The 17248-nt window shown below is 52.7% G+C and overlaps 1 protein-coding gene across 1 annotated transcript; it reads right to left on the reverse strand.

Moving 5' to 3' along the window:
• Positions 1 to 8583: 8583 nt before the first annotated feature.
• nim1ka (NIM1 serine/threonine protein kinase a) lies at positions 8584 to 16944 on the reverse strand. The gene is made up of 3 exons (XM_073047638.1): positions 16667 to 16944; positions 13262 to 13530; positions 8584 to 9686 (listed from the first exon to the last, which is right to left on the reverse strand). Exons 1-3 carry the CDS (start codon positions 16932 to 16934, stop codon positions 8901 to 8903), a joined length of 1323 nt encoding a protein of 440 aa, XP_072903739.1. The 5' UTR covers positions 16935 to 16944; the 3' UTR covers positions 8584 to 8900.
• Between the last annotated feature and the right edge of the window lie 304 nt (positions 16945 to 17248).

Genomic DNA, 17248 nt, shown 5'->3' on the forward strand with positions numbered 1-17248 from the left:
TCGGCCCATCGACTCTATTCCGCCATTCCATCGTGGTCCTCTCAAACCCACTCTCCTGCCTTTTCTCAGTAACCTTGGTTGCACTTACTAATATCAACCTTCGCTTTAAATATACCCAGTGACTTTGTCTCCCTGGGCCTGTTCCTGTGCTGTGGTGGATCAGACGGTATGTGACCTTCAGCCGGGTGCCCGAGGCCGGGACGGGTCGATCCTCGGCTCCTCGTTACTCTGAGCTGTTTCCAGAGGCCGTGAGCACACAGGAGAATTTGCTTCCTTACCTGAGCCCATCCCACTGACCGGGGCATCGGCCGCCGACAGCAGCTCCCCAGAGCCCTCTGCCCTGGGCCAGTTTACATATGACACAGGAGCGGAATGAGGCCATTCAGCCCATCGAGTCGGCTCCGCCATTCCGGAATGGCTGATTTATTGTCCCTCTCAACCTCATTCTCCCGTCTTCTCCCTGTAATCTTTAACACGCTGACCACGAATCTATCAACTTCTTTTAAATATACCCAGTGGTCTCCACAGCCATGTGTGGCAGTGAGTGAATTCCACAGATTCACCACCCTCTGGCTAAAGAAAAAGTTCTCACCTTTGTTCTGTGGACGTCCCTCTATTGTGAGGCTGTGCCCTCTGGTCCTAGACTCCCCCACTATGGGAATCATCCTCTCCACATCCACTCTATCTGTGTCCTCTGGTCCTAGACTCCCCCACTATGGGAAACATCCTCTCCACATCCACTCTGTCTGTGCCCTCTGGTCCTAGACTCACCCACTATAGGAAACATCCTCTCCACATCCACTCTGTCTGTTTCCTCTGGTCCTAGACTCCCCCACTATGGGAATCATCCTCTCCACATCCACTCTGTCTGTTTCCTCTGGTCCTAGACTCCCCCACTATGGGAATCATCCTCTCCACATCCACTCTATCTGTGTCCTCTGGTCCTAGACTCTCCCACTACAGGAAACATCCTCTCCACATCCACTCTATCTGTGTCCTCTGGTCCTAGACTCCCCCACTATAGGAAACATCCTCTCCACATCCACTCTATCTGTTTCCTCTGGTCCTAGACTCCCCCACTATAGGAATCATCCTCTCCACATCCACTCTATCTGTTTCCTCTGGTCCTAGACTCCCCCACTATGGGAATCATCCTCTCCACATCCACTCTATCTGTTTCCTCTGGTCCTAGACTCCCCCACTATAGGAAACATCCTCTCCACATCCACTCTATCTGTGCCCTCTGGTCCTAGACTCACCCACTATAGGAAACATCCTCTCCACATCCACTCTATCTGTGTCCTCTGGTCCTAGACTCCCCCACTATAGGAAACATCCTCTCCACATCCACTCTGTCTGTGCCCTCTGGTCCTAGACTCCCCCACTATGGGAAACATCCTCTCCACATCCACTCTATCTGTGTCCTCTGGTCCTAGACTCCCCCACTATGGGAATCATCCTCTCCACATCCACTCTGTCTGTGCCCTCTGGTCCTAGACTCCCCCACTGTAGGAAACATCCTCTCCACATCCACTCTGTCTGTGCCCTCTGGTCCTAGACTCCCCCACTATGGGAATCATCCTCTCCACATCCACTCTGTTGAGGCCTTTCACTATCCGATAGGGTTCAATGAGATCTCCTCCTCATTCTTCTAAACTCCAGCGAGTACGAGCCCAGAGCCTTCACGTGTTAACCCTTTCATTCCCGGGATGATTCTCGTGAACGTCTGGACCCTCTCCAGTGCTCCATATCCTTTCTTAGGTCAGGGGCCCAAAACTGCTTTCAATGCTCCAAGTGCGGTCCGAGAGTTGGAGCTCCGGGTTTTTATGGGATTGGGATTGCTAACCCCATACTCTTCCCTCCTCCTTTCTCAGCCAGGCTTGGGCACGGAGGGAACCTACACGGTGAAAGAGGAAGGGTGAGGGTCAGCATGGACAAATTGGACGAAAGGGCCTCCTTCCCTTCCCAGGGAGTCGGCTGTTGGCACTTGTCTCACAAGCTCCCGGAGTTTGGTGGAGAAGAGGGTGAGCGTCAGACAAAACGAATCCACTCCTTCGCTAAACCAATCGCATCGGTGCTGAGTCTGGATGAAGGGTCTTGACTCGTAACATCGAATGTCCACCCCCACACCCCCTCCAGAGACACACGCACACACAATCTCACTCTCTCTCTCACGCACCGTGTTCCTCCAGCGTCCTGTGTGCTGGAAACATGAACGCCATGTATTTTCCACTTGGGAGAATCAGGGATTGTCATTACTCGAAGGTTTAAAAACGTAATAACGTGCTGGAGGAACTCAGCGAGTCAGGCGGTATACAGTACATCAACACAGCATAGAAACTCTCTCCCGCACATCAAAATTAACTTTCTATGCCAGTCCCACTTGCCCGGACTTGGCCCATATCCCTGCAGGGTAGGGCAGTGGTTTGTGCAATCGCTTTACAGCACCTGCTACAACACGGTTCCATTCCCGCTGCTATCTGTACGGAGTCTGACCGTTCTCCAGGTGGTTTTCTCCGGGTGTCCCGGTTTCTGCCACGTCCCGATGTACAGGTTAGTGCTGGTAAGTTGTAAGCACAGGAAGCGTGGTGATACTTGTGGGCTGCCCAGCACAACCCTCGCTGATCATACTTGACGTAAATGGCCCGTTTCACTGTATGCTTCAATGTAAACACAACAAATGAAGTGGATCTTCTAGAACCTCTTACCTGCTCGAGTATCTCTTAAATGGTGTTATTGTTCCTGTCTCTTGTGTTGGGGCACAGATAAAGATGAAAGATTAGCGTTGTCACATGTACATCGAAAGGTACAGTTTGCATCAATGACCGACACAGTCCGAGGATGAGCTGGGGGCAGCCCACAAGTACCGCTATACCTCCAGCACCAGCATAACATGCCCACAACTTACTGACCCTCACCCATATGCCTTTGAACCAGAGCACCCGGAGGAAACCCACACAGTCACCGGGAGAGCGTACAAACTCCTTACAGACAGCGGTGGGATCTGAACCGAGTTACTGGTGCTGTAAAGCTATCCACTACACCAGTGGATGGTCAGTCTTTCCCTGAAACTACAGGGCTCAGGTTTAACATGGGAGGGGCCTCAGCGGCAACGTTTGCCACCCAGAGGACGGAGGGTTTATGGAACGAGCTGCCAGTGGAAGTGGGTAAGTTTACAATGTTTACAAGACACTTTGACATGGACCTTCCAATTAATTTGCTTTAATTCAATTTAATCACATTTAATAAAATCATCTCCACCGGCTGTTAGGACACAAGACAAAGTTCACATCCGCCTAGGTCGCCATCGAGTGTGAATGCGGAGCTGTGGACTCGTGCGGCAAGCGTTGAATCCCGTGTGCTCTAAAGGCACAGAAAGCTACAGCACAGGATAGGCCCTTCAGCCCATCTAGGCCATGCCAAACTATTAACCTGCTCCTGGATCATAGCCCTCCATATCTCTCCCACCTACGTCCCCATCCAAGACAGCCGGTTACTACTGAGACGAGGAGAATGGTTGAGGACCTGTGGAGATTTCCACTAATGGTTCAGCCACTGCGTTCATTCAGAGAGATGGACAGATTTCTGAATGTTCGGGGAACAAGGATGGAGGGGATCGGGGTAAGTGAGCTGAGGTAAAAGATCCTTATTGAATGGGCAAGGCATCCTCGAGGGGCTGAACAGAATCATATAGTGCGGCCCTTCAGCCCATCTACTTGCCGATCCTAATTTCTCTTAAATGCCTTCTTTGCACCCACATCCACCATTTCTACTGGCAGCTCGTTCCTTGCTCTCCCTCTGAGTGAAGAAGCTCTTCCTCAGGTTTCCCTTAAAGCTTTCACCCTTAACCCCATGACCTCCAGCTCTAGTCTCACCCAACCTGTGTGGAAAAAGCCTGATTGCATTTACCCTATTGATGTCCCTTGTAATTTTATACACCTCTATCAAATCTCCCCTCATTCTCCTATGCTCCAGGGAATAAAGTCCTCACCTATTCAACCTCTGCCTGTCGGTGTGGGAGTCAACAGGTGGTGCAGACAAGTCTATTTTCATGAACCTTGTAACATTTAACTGTTGAGATGGTCCAGCACCTGGGGAAATCTCCGTGGATGAAGGGGAGGGGTGGTGATCGATGAACCAACAGCAGAGGGAAGGGTGGGATTCTCTGCTCTCAACTCTGAGGTTCATCTCCCACCCCAGTGATGTGATCCCAAGATCTAGCTGATGTGCAACCGCTCGGGTTAAATAATTACCTGAGAATCCACCTGGACCTGCAAGGGCATCTTCCCTCACACAGTTTTACAACACAACAGGCTTTTCGGCCCAGCAATCCATGCTAGCCCTTTCCCCAAGTGTTGAGACCAATATTTATACCCTCTTCTTCCTGTGGTATGACTACTCTTCCAACTGGGCTGGCTTTGGGACATCTCAAAGCCATGAAAAGCACTATGCAAATATAAGAGTGCTCTAACCCTAACCGGTATGTCTTTGGAAAGTGGGAGGAAACTCACGTGGTCACGTGGAGAACGTACAAACTCCTTACAGACAGCAGCAGGATTTGAACCCTGGTCACTGTAATAACATTCCCCTAACCAGTACGGTGACTCGCCATCATTCCCTGCTCTATATTCCCATGCAACCTAAAGTGGTCAGACTAAATTTGATGTTGCTCTCTGTGTGACCCCTTGAGATAACTCACTGTTTTAAGTGACTTCCAGTAATAGAAGACACCATTTCTCCTAAATGCTCTCAAATCAAATCACACAGTCCTCGCCACGCACCACCGCACCCATCTCCTTTATCTCTCTCCCTGCTCTTCGCTGGATTTAATCTTTAATGTGTAGAACAAGTAAAAGGACACAGCCTGCTTCATTGGGTAAACAGGTCTGTTGCTCCGTGGGTGGTAAATGCTGTCCAGAGGGCTCAGTTTGCCCTTGATATATTGACTGTATGCTGAACTTGTGTTCCATCGTCCCCCGCCCCCCCCCCCCCCCCCAGTCACAGGGAGACTGACAGACAGCAGTGGGAATCGAACCCTGCCTTACCAGCACGGCAGTGCACAGGGTTCTCTTTGGCCCATCCGCTGTCCTCGCAAAGTTGCAGGGCAGACTGGGAGAACTTCCAGATCTAAACATTGCAAGGCAGGTCCACCACTAGAGAACCATAAAACGGGGGAGCAGAATTAGGCCATTTGGCCCATCCACTGTTCTCAGCCCGTTTCAACATGGCTGATTTATTATCCCTCATCCTCCTGCTTTCTTCCCGTCACTTCTGAATCCCCGACTAATCAAGAACCCACCAGCCTCTGCTTTGAACACACCCAATGACTTGGCCTCCACAGCCATCACAGTTCACCACTCCCTTGGCTAAATAAATTCCTCCTCACAGTTCTATATGGACGTCCCTCTATTCTGAGGTTGTGCCCTCTGGTTCTAGACTCACCCAGTATGGGAAACACTTCCACTCTATCTGGGCCTTTCAATATTCAACAGGTTCCAATGAGATCCCCCACCACCCAGTCTTCTAAATCCACGGACACAGGCCCAAAACTCCTCAGGACAGTTGGACAGATTAGCGCTCTGGTTTAGAGAACTCAGAAATAGAATATGCTTCTTGCAGGTCTCAGTTCTTGCAGATTAGATACCAGGAAGTTGATTCATCTCCTTAAGGTTAAGATTAGCTTTGACACACGTACACTGAAACAGACAGTGAAATACAATCTTTGTGTCAATGACCAACACATCTACGCATTGTGCTGGGGGCAGCAAGTGTCACCACACTCCTGGCACCCACAGCTCAGTGACCCTAACCCCTCGACCCGTACGTCGTTGGACTGTGGGGGGAAACCGGAGCACCGGGAGGAAAACCACTCAGTCACGTGGAGAGCGTGCAAACTCCGTTCAGATCGGTGACTGCATGCTGCGAACCGCTATGATACCGTACTGCCCTCCTTCTCTGGCTGAGGAATCTGGGATCAGTGCTGGCTGTCTCAGACAGCCGGTTACTACTGAGACGAGGGGAACGGCTGAGGACCTGCAGAGATTTCCACTGATGGTTCAGTCACTGCGTTCATTCAGAAGGAAGATGGACAGATTTCTGAATGTTCAGGGAACAAGGATGGAGGGGATCGGGGTAAGTGAGCTGAGGTAAAAGATCCTTATTGAATGGGCAAGGCATCCTCGAGGGGCTGAATAGAATGCGGCAGTACAGGCCCTTCAGCCCATCTAGTCTGTGCCAATCTGTCATTCTGCCTCACCCCATTTACCCACACCTGGACCATAGCCCTCCACATCCCTCCCCTCCACGTGCCTATCCAAATTTCTCTTAAATGTTGCAATCGAACCTGCAACCACCACCTGTTGCCAGTTTGTTCCAAATTCTCACCACCCTCCGAGTAAAAACGTTCCCTCTCAGGTTCCCCTTAAACATTTTACCCCTCACCCTTGACCCATGACCTCTAGTAGTAGCTTACCTCAGTGGAAAAATCCTGCTTGCATTTACCCTATCAGTACCCCTCATAATTCTGTACACCTCTCTCAAATATCCCCTCATTCTCCTACACTCCAGGGAATAAAGTCCTAACCTGTTCAACAACTCAGCTCTGACAACATCTTTGTACATTTTCTCTGCACTCTTTCAAACATATTGGCATCTTTCCTACGCTGGATGATCAGAACTGAACATAATACTGCAAATTAGGCCTCACCAATGTCATACCATCCCAACTCTTGTACTCAATACATTGATTTATGAAGGCCGATGTGCTGAAAGCTTTCTTTATCACCCCATGTTACTTTCAAGGACTTGTAGATCAGTTTTCCCCGAATGGCCACCTCATCTTCCCAATTCTTTTGTTCTTTGCTACAAATCAAGAGGGTGGTATGGTATCACAATCACAGCGATCACTGACCCCGGTTCAATTCCCGCCAAAGTCTGTAAGGAGTTTGTACGTTCTCCCCGTGACAGTGTGGGTTTCCTCCGGGTGCTCCGGTTTCCTCCCAGGTTTACAGGTTAGTAAGTTGCGGGCGTGCTACGTTGGCACTGGAAGCGTGGTGACACTCGCAGACTGCCCCCTGCTCATCCCCGATGCAAACGGTGCATTTTGTTGTGTGTTTCAATGTCCATGTGATAAATAAATCTTTCATCTTCAATCTTTAACCACATGTTAATGTTGAATCAGGAGAACCGTGGCCTCCAGGAACGAGATGTATCGCGAATATCCTGGATACAAGTCAGGGCCCCGCATTAATACGTCCCAGTGTGACCTTCACCCTAACCGGGACCCCACTCAAACAGCAGCTCTCTGCGTTTGTACAGCACCTTTAACCAGGATGATGTCTCGGTTACAACAGAAAGCAGAGGGACTAGTTTTACCTGAGCCAGTTTGAATTGGTGTCCTGCAGGAGAAAGGCACAGGAAGTCAGCTCCAGAGTTTTGGCTTGAGATTGCCAAGGGCTCAGCCATTAAACATCAGGGACAGAAGGTATGGAGGAGGGGGCTCACGGCCAGGAAGGGGTCTGAACTCAAAGATGAGCTCTTAAAATAAAAGCAGGAATGATCAGGTCAGGCATCCTCCGTGTGGAGTCAATGCTCCAGGCAACGGAACTTCACCAGAACAGGAATTTCAACGTCCCAGAGAAAGGGAAAGTGGACGGGGTGGAGAGTCAATGAAATGCAAGGTGGCGGATGAAGGAGGGGTGCCTGATGAGAGAGGGTGGTGAATGGGCCCCATGGTAACAGAGGGTTAGTGCGACGCCATTGTAGTTCGGGGCGTCGGAGTTCCGTAAGGAGTTTGTACGCACTCGTCGTGAATGTGTGGGTTTCCTCTGGTTTCCTCCCACACTGCAGAGATGTACGGGTTAGGAGGTTAATTGGTCACTGGCAATGGTCCTCTGATCAGGCCGGGGTTGCTGGTGGCACAGCTGGAAGGGCCGAGGGGCCTGTTCACAGCTCGAAGGGCCGAGGGGCCTGTTCACAGCTGGAAGGGCCGAGGGGCCTGTTCACAGCTCGAAGGGCCGAGGGGCCTGTTCACAGCTGGAAGGGCCGAGGGGCCTGTTCACAGCTCGAAGGGCCTGTTCACAGCTCAGCTGGCTGTTAGAGGGAGACAACACCGCCGATGCTTACTGGAGATCGGACATGGAGATCATTGGAAAGACACAGCAGGCCGGGCAGCATCCATGGAGAGAAGTTAAAAAGCTGCCATCAGGACTGACCGGAGTCTGCTACAGTACGGGTGGGGCTGGGTATCCGTCCTGCTGAGCGTAAAGTCCCGAGGGCAGCAGGATACAGGATGCAGGTGAGGTACGGATCCTTATTCCATCGGGATTGGAGAACTGGACCGATGTCTTCAGCAGTGTCTCCAAGGGTGACCACTCATCCACCATGACGTTCCTCCCGTCCTTGGCCAGGGAGTCAGTCACCAGGTCTCCCATCTCCCTGCATCTGGCACAGAGGGAGTGCGGAGCGATGGCACACACTGGGGAGGAGAGGGGGTGGGGGAGAGGGGAGGGTGGGGGGGGAGAGGAGGGGAAGGAGATGGGAATGCAGAGGAGGGGAGGGAGGGGGAAAGGACAGGAGGGAGGAGGAAAGAGAGGGGATGAGAGGGGAGGGTGGTATTGGGAGGGGCTGAAGGGACGGGAGAGGAGGGTAGTGAGGAGAGTGTCGTGAGGGATTGGGTAGGGGCTGAGAGGGGAGGTGTAGGGATGGGAGGTGAGGCAGAAACTCCTGGGGGTGTTGGGGACGTTTCGGGACAGGAGCTCAGAGAGGGGATGGGTGGGAGGGGAAGAAGGGGGTCGGGAGGGTGTGAGGAGGAGGTCGGAATGGCAGGTGGGGGTGGGGAGGACGTGGGCCAGGAGTTACGGGATGGTGTGATGAGTGAGCTGCCAAACGCTAGGCCGCCCCTACAGGATGGAACAGAACCTGGAGGTGTGCCTCGCTGCTGTGCTAAATTTCACCTGTCCCTTCCCCGGCTCCTCGGTCTGGGGCGGGTCCAGGTCTGGTTCAGGGTCAGGGCCCATGGCCGCCGCTAACTCCAGCCCTTGCCTCCTCTGCACCCGGTGCAAGACGATTCGGTAGGTGCCGGTGAGGGGGCTCCGGGGGCCTCGGCCCTGGCTCTCCCTCAGCTGGCTGTCCGTCACCCCGAGGCTGGCCAGCGTCTGCTTCACCTCAGCCTGCTCGGGCTCCAGCAGCGGCCTGGGCCCCAGCCCTGTGCCAGCCAGGTGCCCCGGCTCTAGCGGGAAGGGCCGCAGGGGCCGAGGGGACCGGGTGCCCTTCATCCACTCGCTGGCCAGGATCTGTGCCGGGGTCTGCCGCTGGCTGGGCTCGGGCCGCAGGATAGCCCTGATCAGCCTCAGGCAGGCCTCCGAGAGGTAGGCCGGCTCAGCGAAGGCCCCGGCCAGGATGCAGCGCTTCAGCCGCGCCACCGTGTCCGCCCGGAAGGGCAGTGTGCCGGCCACCATGTAGTAGAGGAGCACTCCTAGCGCCCACACGTCCACGGAGGGCCCCGCGTAGCTCTCGTCACGGAAGAGCTCAGGTGCAGCATAGGGCGGCGAGCCGCAGAAGGTGCGCAGGCTCTGCTCCCGCTGGCAGGCCGTGCTGAAGCCGAAGTCGCCCACCTTCACCCGGCCACTCTCCGCGTAGAAAATGTTCTCGGCCTTCAGGTCCCGGTGGACGGTGCCCTGATCGTGCTGCGGGGAGGGGGGGGAGGGTGAGGGAGGTAGGTGGGTTGGAGGGAGTTGGGGTGTGTGAGGAGAGGGGGAAGGAAGGTGGGAGGGGAGATTGGGTGGGGTGGGGAGAAGCAAAGACAGTCTGTCAGCCCGAGGTCTGAAGCCCCCCCCCCCCCCCGCACACTACCTCGATCGACAAATCTTTAATTTCTTTATTTAACGTTACTGACAGCAACAGGCCCTTCTGGTCCACCGAGTCACGTTGCCCCAGCAACCTCCGATTTAACCCTAGTATATTCATGGGACAAATTACAATGACCAATTAACCCACCGACCCATACATCTTTGGACTCTCGCATTCTACATGGAGAACATACAGACTCCCTACAGAGAGCGCCGGAATTGAACTCCGAGCTGATGCCCCAAGCTGTCATAAGATCCGCGCTAACCGCCCAATTTCACGCCCCTCATGACTGTCTAAACCTCCATCGAGGTCAGCTCTCCACCCCCTGCAATCTGGAAAGGTCAGACTTAATCTGTTTTTCAACACGAGACTCTGCACTGGGAGGATGTACAGACTCCTCACAGACAGCAGTAGAATTGAACCCCGATCGGGTCTGTCGTTACGCTAACTGCTACGCTCCTGCTGACCCATGGAGGGATACGGTGTCCATGGAGACAGAGGAAGAAAACAACCTGTTGTACGATGGACTCTCGACCCCATAACCCCCTCTTCAATAACCCTTGCACCTTGTTGTCTGCCTGCACTGCCCCTTCTCCGTCAGCGAAACACATTATTCTGCACTCTGTTATCGTTTTATCTTGTACTACCTCATTACACTGACCATAAAACATAAAAAGTTGGACTATTCACCCATCGAGTCTGCTCCACTATTCCATCATGGCTGATTTATTATCCCTCTCAACCCCGTTCTCCTGCCTCCTCCCTGTAACCTTTGACATCCTGACTAATCACGAAATATCAACCTCCCCTTTAAATATACCCAATGACTTGGCCTCCACTGCTGTCTATGACAATGAATTCCACAGATTCACCACCCTCTGGCTAAAGAAATTCCTCCTCATCTCTGTTCTAAACAGACGTCCCTCTATTCTGAGGCTGTGTCCTCTGGTCCTAGACTCCCCCACTACAGGAAACATCCTCTCCACATCCACTCTATCTGTGTCCCGGTCCTGGACTCGCCCACTACAGGAAATATCCTCTCCACATCCACTCTGTCTGTGTCCTCTGGTCCTAGACTCCCCCACTATAGGAAACATCCTCTCCACATCCACTCTATCTGTGTCCTCTGGTCCTAGACTCCCCCACTATAGGAAACATCCTCTCCACATCCACTCTATCTGTGTCCTCTGGTCCTAGACTCCCCCACTACAGGAAACATCCTCTCCACATCCACTCTATCTGTGTCCTCTGGTCCTGGACTCGCCCACTACAGGAAACATCCTCTCCACATCCACTCTGTCTGTGTCCTCTGGTCCTAGACTCCCCCACTATAGGAAACATCCTCTCCACATCCACTCTATCTGTGTCCTCTGGTCCTGGACTCCCCCAGTATAGGAAACATCCTCTCCACATCCACTCTATCTGTGTCCTCTGGTCCTAGACTCCCCCACTACAGGAAACATCCTCTCCACATCCACTCTATCTGTGTCCTCTGGTCCTGGACTCCCCCAGTATAGGAAACATCCTCTCCACATCCACTCTATCTGTGTCCTCTGGTCCTTGACTTGCCCACCATAGGAAACATCCTCTCCACATCCACTCTATCTGTGTCCTCTGGTCCTGGACTCACCCACTATAGGAAACATCCTCTCCACATCCACTCTGTCTGTGTCCTCTGGTCCTAGACTCCCCCACTATAGGAAACATCCTCTCCACATCCACTCTATCTGTGTCCTCTGGTCCTAGACTCCCCCACTATAGGAAACATCCTCTCCACATCCACTCTATCTGTGTCCTCTGGTCCTAGACTCCCCCACTATAGGAAACATCCTCTCCACATCCACTCTATCTGTGTCCTCTGGTCCTGGACTCCCCCAGTATAGGAAACATCCTCTCCACATCCACTCTATCTGTGTCCTCTGGTCCTAGACTCCCCCACCATAGGAAACATCCTCTCCACATCCACTCTGTCTGTGTCCTCTGGTCCTAGACTCCCCCACTACAGGAAACATCCTCTCCACATCCACTCTGTCTGTGTCCTCTGGTCCTGGACTCGCCCACTACAGGAAACATCCTCTCCACATCCACTCTGTCTGTGTCCTCTGGTCCTAGACTCCCCCACTATAGGAAACATCCTCTCCACATCCACTCTGTCTGTGTCCTCTGGTCCTAGACTCCCCCACTATAGGAAACATCCTCTCCACATCCACTCTATCTGTGTCCTCTGGTCCTGGACTCACCCACTATAGGAAACATCCTCTCCACATCCACTCTGTCTGTGTCCTCTGGTCCTAGACTCCCCCACCATAGGAAACATCCTCTCCACATCCACTCTGTCTGTGTCCTCTGGTCCTAGACTCCCCCACTACAGGAAACATCCTCTCCACATCCACTCTATCTGTGTCCTCTGGTCCTGGACTCGCCCACTACAGGAAACATCCTCTCCACATCCACTCTGTCTGTGTCCTCTGGTCCTAGACTCCCCCACCATAGGAAACATCCTCTCCACATCCACTCTGTCTGTGTCCTCTGGTCCTAGACTCCCCCACTACAGGAAACATCCTCTCCACATCCACTCTATCTGTGTCCTCTGGTCCTGGACTCGCCCACTACAGGAAACATCCTCTCCACATCCACTCTGTCTGTGTCCTCTGGTCCAAGACTCCCCCACTATAGGAAACATCCTCTCCACATCCACTCTGTCTGTGTCCTCTGGTCCTAGACTCCCCCACTATAGGAAACATCCTCTCCACATCCACTCTATCTGTGTCCTCTGGTCCTGGACTCACCCACTATAGGAAACATCCTCTCCACATCCACTCTGTCTGTGTCCTCTGGTCCTAGACTCCCCCACCATAGGAAACATCCTCTCCACATCCACTCTGTCTGTGTCCTCTGGTCCTAGACTCCCCCACTACAGGAAACATCCTCTCCACATCCACTCTATCTGTGTCCTCTGGTCCTGGACTCGCCCACTACAGGAAACATCCTCTCCACATCCACTCTGTCTGTGTCCTCTGGTCCTAGACTCCCCCACTATAGGAAACATCCTCTCCACATCCACTCTGTCTAGGTTTTTGCATATTCAATACATCTCAGTGAGATCTCCTCACATTTTTCTAAACTCTAGTGAGTGCCGGCCCGGAGCCATCAAAAGCTCCTCAGACATTAACCCTTTCATTCCCGGGATCAGTCTCGTGGACCCTCTCCAATGCCAGCACATCCTTTCTTAGATAAGGGGCTCAGAACTGCTCACAATACTCGCAGTGAGTTTTGAGCAATGATTTATGAAGTCTGAAATTATCTCTTCGGTTGGGAGGCAGAACAAAGTCGCTCATTGTACTTCAGTACATGTGGCGACGCCAAGCCGAGTTACCGAGGAGGAGACACTGACTAAGCACCAGAGGCTCACCATGTGCTTGACGGCCGAGACGATCTGGGCAAAGATGGCCTTGCTGTCGGCCTCTGGTAACCTGCCCTCGGTGCTAATCTTGGTGAAGAGCTCGCCACCGCCTGCGTATTCCATCACCAGGTGCAGCCTGGACAGCGTCTCAATCACCTCGTACAGTCTGATGATGTTGGGGTGGTGCAGCCGCTCCATGCTAGCGATCTCCCGCGAGAGCAGCCGCTGGGTCTTCTGGTCCAACCTGGTCTTGTCCAGGATCTTGATGGCCACTTTCTCTGATGGGAAGGACAGGAAGGAAGGGTTAATTCTACCCGTCTGTCCCATGGCACCCACCTCCAAATTTGCCAATCAGAATGGCGGGGAGAATTTGACCGGCCACCCACCCTGGCAATTTTGGGCTCCTGCTGGGAAAAGCCCCAACATAGGGTCATTCAGCAATGCATCATGGGAACAGGCCTGTCCACACTAACCACAGTGCTGCTATGATGATGCTATTTGGCCCAAACCTTTCTACGCCTTCCTTATCTATATGTCACATCTCCACCCAGCCAATAGGATTCACCTGCCGATCGTTCCAGACTCATCACCGGCAGCCTATTTAAACCCAGCTCTCATCCACACTCCTTGTTCACTCATCGAATGAGCTGACCTCAAATAGTTGCTCCCAGTCCTCACTCTCCCTGCCTAAAGTTTACCTTGTTGCCTGTTGTGCTCAGTTTCAGTCTCCTCGTTTTGTGCCCCCACCCCCGTGGCTTGTTATTTTATGGTCTATTATTAAAGTTATTGCTCACAGCTGAATCGTCTCTGCTGTTCTGCTTTTGAGTCATGCGTCTTTGACATTCCCTGAGACCACGTTCCTGTCCGAGTGCCTCCACCACTTCCTCTGGCAGCACTTCCCATACAATGGCCACCCTCTGGGTGGATAACTTCCCTGTCAAAGCTCTCACCTTTGCTCTTTAGTTTGGGGCTCCCTTTCACCAGGAACCGGACTGTCCATTCATCCTATTTTATCGATTTTACAACGCCTATTCCTACGCTCCAAGGAATAAAACCTAATCAGCCCAGCCTCGCCACGACTCAGGCCACCTGGCACCATCCTGGTAAATCGTCTCCTGTTTAACCATGTTAGATGAGTGACCAAAACTGTGCCCATTATCCAAGTGTGGTGTGACCAACGTCTTGTACAACTGCAACTCCCTCCCACGAATCCCTCCGTTTTCCTTTCATCCACGTGTCTATCTCTGAAATGTCCCCCATGTATCTGGCTCTACCACCACCCCTGGCAGCAGGTTCCACGCGCTCACCGCTCTCCATGTAAAGAACCTAGCCCTGACATCCACCCTAAACTTTTCTCCAAACATCTTAAGTAGATGTCCTCCGCTATAAGCCATTGTTGCCCTGGGAAAAACTCTCTGGCTGTCCACTTGATCCATCTCTCTTATCATCTTGGACTTCTCTATCAAGTCACCTCTCATCCTCCTTCACTCCAAAAGAGCTCACTCAACCTTTCCTCATTACATATGGGCTTTAATCTAGGCAGTATCCTGCTAAATCTCCTCTGCACCCTCTCTAAAGCTTCCACATCCTTCCTGTAATGAGGAGACTGGAAATGAACACATTACTCCAAGTGTCGTCTTACCAGGGTGTTATAGAGCTCTTGCAGTTCTTGAACTCAATCCCTTGGCTAATTAAAGCCAACAGATCAATTTGCACAGAAACTTTGAGGAATCCATGGAGTGGGCCTCCCCTGCTCCTCCCCACCACGAAGAATTGGGCCATTGGTCTATCTGGATAGTAAGATTCCAGATCACACTAAAAGATGTGCTCTCACTGACAGTGAAGGTGGTTATCGAGATTTACAGAAGGATTTTTGATCAGCTGAGTAAGTGGTCCGAGGAATGGCATATGAAGTTTAGTCTGGATGACTCTTGTACTTTGGAAAGACAAATCAGGATAAGACGGCAGTGTACTTGGACACAGCAGCTTCCACGGGGTCAACCAAAGGTGTTCCTGTCTGATTTAAACACACAATCGCAACACCCTGCTGGACATTAAGAACAAAAGGTGCTGAGGGTCCACCCCATCAGCGAGCTGCTCGCTGGCGGAGAAACGTAAGGAGCCGGACTCGGTGTGGACCATGACGCTGCCTGCATCGGAGCGGATGTGCGAAGGTGTGCAGTCTAACAGCGAGTGTTAGTCTTTGTCGCTCTCCTTGTGATCGCAAGACCCTGTTGGACATTGTTAATGTGGAATGCAGCAAGTCCGATGCACCAGTTTACTGGGGAACGGTAAAGAAGCTGCACGGTTTCGGTTGTGGGGAGGACTAGACCTCAAGCCATGGTGCTGGTGGTTTGTGGTGAGGCGCTAGAGTCGGTGCACCCCCCCCACCCCCGGAGTGCCGGAGGCAGCGTGACAGGCGTAGACGTTAGTGCTGTCCCCCCCCCCCCCCCCCCCACCGTGTGCTCAGCAGACTGCCACTACATTCAGGGACTCCGGGACTTGGGTTTTCTTTTCTGACTGTATTTTACTAATATCTTATACGTGCCTTGTGCCGTGTGAGGGTGTTGGCACTGTGTTTTGCACCTTGGTCCTGGAGTAACACTGTTCTGTTTGGCTGTATTAACTGGTATTCGTGTATGGTTGAATGACAATTAAACTTGAACTTGACAGGAACTTCACAGTGAACACTGAGGCCCTAGTGAGCGTTGTACATCGGGGGGTCCTGGGAGTAGAAGGGCATTGCACGTGGTTCCCCGGAAGTGGAGCCCCAGGCAGACAGGGTGGTGAAGAAGACTTTTGATGCTTTCATTAATCAGGACGTCCTCAGACGCTAGGATAAGTTTGTGTTTACTATTTGTTACTCCGCTGCAAAGTCTCTCCGAGGTATGCCTACCATGAAGAAGTTTAAGTCTTCTCTTCGACGGGAGTTCAGTGAGACCCTTTCTCACTGCTCACCCTCTGTGATCTCCGCCTCTCTCCGACTCTTCGATCATGTCCTGACCCAGACATGGTCTGATTGGTTTTTCACCTGGCACCTACCAGCCTTCTCCTTTCCACCCTCCCCCAGAGAGAGCTGATGGGCAGCTGAGGAGAAGAAATGGGGTCACAGCCTGAATGTCAGAGGTAAAAATTTTTTTTAAAAACAGAGTGGGGGTGTGTGGAACACCCTATGGGGTGGTTATAGAGGCAGATACATTAGGGACATTTAAAAGACTCTTCGACAGGTATACGGATGATAGGGAAATGGAGGGCTACGTGAGGAGGGGAACACATTGATCTTCGAGAAGATTAGAAGGTAGGCACAACATCGTGGGTTAAAGGCCTGTACTGTACTGCAATGTAATGTTCTATGTCCCCAGGTGGGGGGGGGGCAATGAGGGTGGCAGAGTGAGGAGACAACGTCAGGACTACCTCTGGTCAGCGAGTGGATGGCCAGCTTGACCCGGGAGAAGTTGCCAGCACCGATCTGTCCGCGTAGCCGATAGAAGCCGATCCTCTTGCCCAGCGTCACCTCCCTGACCGTCTGCTCATCGTGGGCCATCTGGTGGGAGAGCAACTCCAGCGGGGTCAGCCTCCGCAGCTCGCCGTCCCCTTTCTCCTCGGGCCGCGGGCGGTCCTCGGGCCAGCCGGCGTACCGGTGACTGACCACGCTCGTGCCGATGGCGTAGACCGCCGTCATGGTCCGGGGAACCAGGCTGTCAGCTTTCTCTTTCCTCCTACATCGCAGCGGGAGGGGGGCCTCAGTCTCACACAGGGGTCGCGTGGGGGGGGTGGGGTGTAGAGTGTGTCCCGGAGCGGGTGGGTTCACCCACGGGAGTCTGGGGTGAGTGTCCTACCGCCAATGGTGTCACCGTTCACCCGGCCATTTTCACACTGTCCTCAGTGGAATCTTACTGCACCTTCCCGTGGCCCCCGGGAGCGTGGGGACGTACTGGATCTTACATCCCCTGGAAAACCTAGAGGATACCGTTTCTTACTCCAGAAGTGTTGCTG

Source organism: Hemitrygon akajei, chromosome 6 (assembly GCF_048418815.1).
Source record: "Hemitrygon akajei chromosome 6, sHemAka1.3, whole genome shotgun sequence".
NCBI lineage: Eukaryota > Metazoa > Chordata > Chondrichthyes > Myliobatiformes > Dasyatidae > Hemitrygon > Hemitrygon akajei.